The 2,500-nt window shown below is 30.2% G+C and overlaps 1 protein-coding gene across 1 annotated transcript; it reads right to left on the bottom strand.

The window, feature by feature from the left end:
• Nucleotides 1-792: 792 nt before the first annotated feature.
• EMWEY_00042900 (small nuclear ribonucleoprotein E/G, putative) lies at nucleotides 793-1,531 on the bottom strand (the record flags this gene model as incomplete). The annotated part of the gene is made up of 2 exons (XM_013478930.1): nucleotides 793-992; nucleotides 1,462-1,531. The coding sequence occupies 2 exons, from the start codon at nucleotides 1,529-1,531 to the stop codon at nucleotides 793-795; spliced, it is 270 nt and encodes an 89-aa protein (XP_013334384.1).
• Between the last annotated feature and the right edge of the window lie 969 nt (nucleotides 1,532-2,500).

Here is a 2,500-nt window from a genome sequence, read left to right as displayed (position 1 = left end):
TACAAGAAAACAATTATAACTAATATATTTATTACTGCCTATTTAATTAATAATAAAAAAAGGAATAATAATGTAATTATCTAGTGTATCTTGCTAAACCCTAAACCCTAAACCCTAAATTAGTGTTATATAATGAGGTATATAAGAGACACAACACAACAAGAATTATCTTTTATTTTCTTTTCTTATTTGTTAGTTATTTGTATTTTAAGGGTTTAGGGTTTAGGGTTTAGGGTTTATGGTGTTATTATTAATAACACCATAAACCCTAACCCTAAACCCTAACGCTAAACCCTAAATCGTAAACCCTAATTAAAAAAGGAAGGGAAGGGAAAGAGAAAGAAAATAATAAATAAATAAACAATAAATAAATAAATAAATAAATGGATGAATAAGAAGAAAAAAGAGAATAACTTAGGTCTCTTTCTTTTTTATTGTTAATAAATAAAGAAAAGATATTTATATATAATAAATAATATATTTATTCATATATGTATATACACCACCATATACCTAGCTATAGCTAGCTAGCTAGCTAGCTAGCTATAGCTAGGTAGCTATAGCCAGCAATAGCTAGCTAGCTAGCTAGCTAGCTAGCTAATTAGCTAGTTAGCTAGCCATATTAGTTAGTTAGTTAGTTAGATACATCAATATAGACCTTAAAAGAATGTTATTTTTTCCCGTCTGTCTGTCTGTCTGCATGCATGCATGCATGCATGTATGGATGCGCATGCATGCATGCATGCATATAAATAAATAAAATAAATAAATAAATAAATAAATAAATAGATTTTATGGTCTAACTTTATCCAGACATTCCCAATCAAGTATAGAGTTTCCCCTAATAACAACCATACCTAACTCATTTCTTTCTATTTGTTTATTTATTCCTTTTCTTCCTCTTAGCTCTAATGCATTATCTAATACTATATTCATAAATGTATCATAACCACGCATTACTCCTACTACTCTTCTTCCTCCGCTTAAATGAACTGTATATACACCACAAATATACACACAAAAAAACAAACAAATACACATAAAAAAGAAGAAAAAAACAAGAAAAAACAAGAAAATTGTGTATTATTATGTATGTGTTTCTTATTATTATTTATTTATCTTATTTAGTTAGTAAGTTAGGGTCTATTTATATACATGGATGGAGGGATGCATAGCCTATATACAGTGTATACAATGCAGCAGCAGCAGTAGCAGCAGCAAAAACAGCAAAAGAAGCAGCAGCAGCAGCAAAAGCAGCAGCAGCAGCAAAAGCAGCAGCAGCAGCAGATTGTTGTGTTATTAAATAGTGTTAAGGGTGTCAGTAAAAAAGCAAATAAGAAAAAGAAAAAAAAAAAAAGACAATAAATAGTTATTTATATATAATTATTACTATTATTTATATTAATATTTATTTATTTATCTATTTATTTATTTATTTATTTATTTATTTATTCTTTTTACCATCAAGCCTCTTCTCCATGAAGCGACGAAGGTCTGCAGGAGGTCCTGCCTTGCCAATGACGGACGGCATCTTATATAAGAAAAAAGAGGGAAAAAAAGAGGAAAAAAGAAGAAATAAATATAAATAATAATGTTTTTTCTTTATTTTATTTGTATATATTAAGCAACAACTGTTTGTTGCTGTGCTCGTTGTATATATGTTGGGGTGTATATACAGACACAGCACAAGAAATGGAGGAGCAGCACAGACACGAGCAGAGAGAGGTATTTGTATGTAATAAATGATGAATAAATAATATTTATATATAAATATAAATAATATAATGAATATAAATAAGAAAAGAAATAAATTTCTTGGATTTCTTTTCTTAATAAGAAGAGAAAGGAGCAGGAGGTATATACTACCCTCTCTTTGTTTCTTCCTTGTTTTCTTCTTCCCTTTTGTTGCTGAGTTGTAGGGGAAGAAAAGGAGAGAAAGAAGAGGAAAAAAGTATAATTCGTAGTATAAATATATAATAAAAGAAGAAAAAGGATAAAAAAGAGGAAAATAGAACAAAAATGCAAGAAAACAATCAAGAAAAAAGAGAGGAGGCCCCCCGCATGCACGATAAGCTGGAGAGCGGGCGTCTGGCTGCTGCTGCTGCTGCTGCTGCATTTATTATATAGAGCAGCAGCAGCAGCAGCAGCAGCAGCAGCTGCTGTTGTTGCATGTGGGGGCTTGCATGGTAATCTGTTGCATAGAATCTTTTTTTTTTTCTTTTTTATGTATATATAAATATAAATTAGTTGTATAAATAAGAGAAAAACGTATAAATATCTGCAGATATACCTGCTACGGATGACGGGGCTGCAGCAACAGCAGCAGCAGCAGCAACAACAACAACAATAATAACAACAACATTAGCAGCAGCAGCATCAGCATCAGTATTAGCAGCAGACAACATAAATAATAATATATTTTATTTATTTATTTATTTATTTATTTATTTATTTATTTATTTATTTTTCTTCTTCTTCCTCCTCCTGATAGAATCTTCCT

The sequence above is a fragment of the Eimeria maxima genome, genomic scaffold, assembly GCF_000499605.1.
Source record: "Eimeria maxima Weybridge genomic scaffold, Emw_scaff777, whole genome shotgun sequence".
Taxonomy (NCBI): Eukaryota; Apicomplexa; class Conoidasida; order Eucoccidiorida; family Eimeriidae; genus Eimeria; species Eimeria maxima.
The sequence above is the reverse complement of the archived record's forward strand: the minus strand, read 5'-3'. Positions and strand labels throughout refer to the sequence as shown.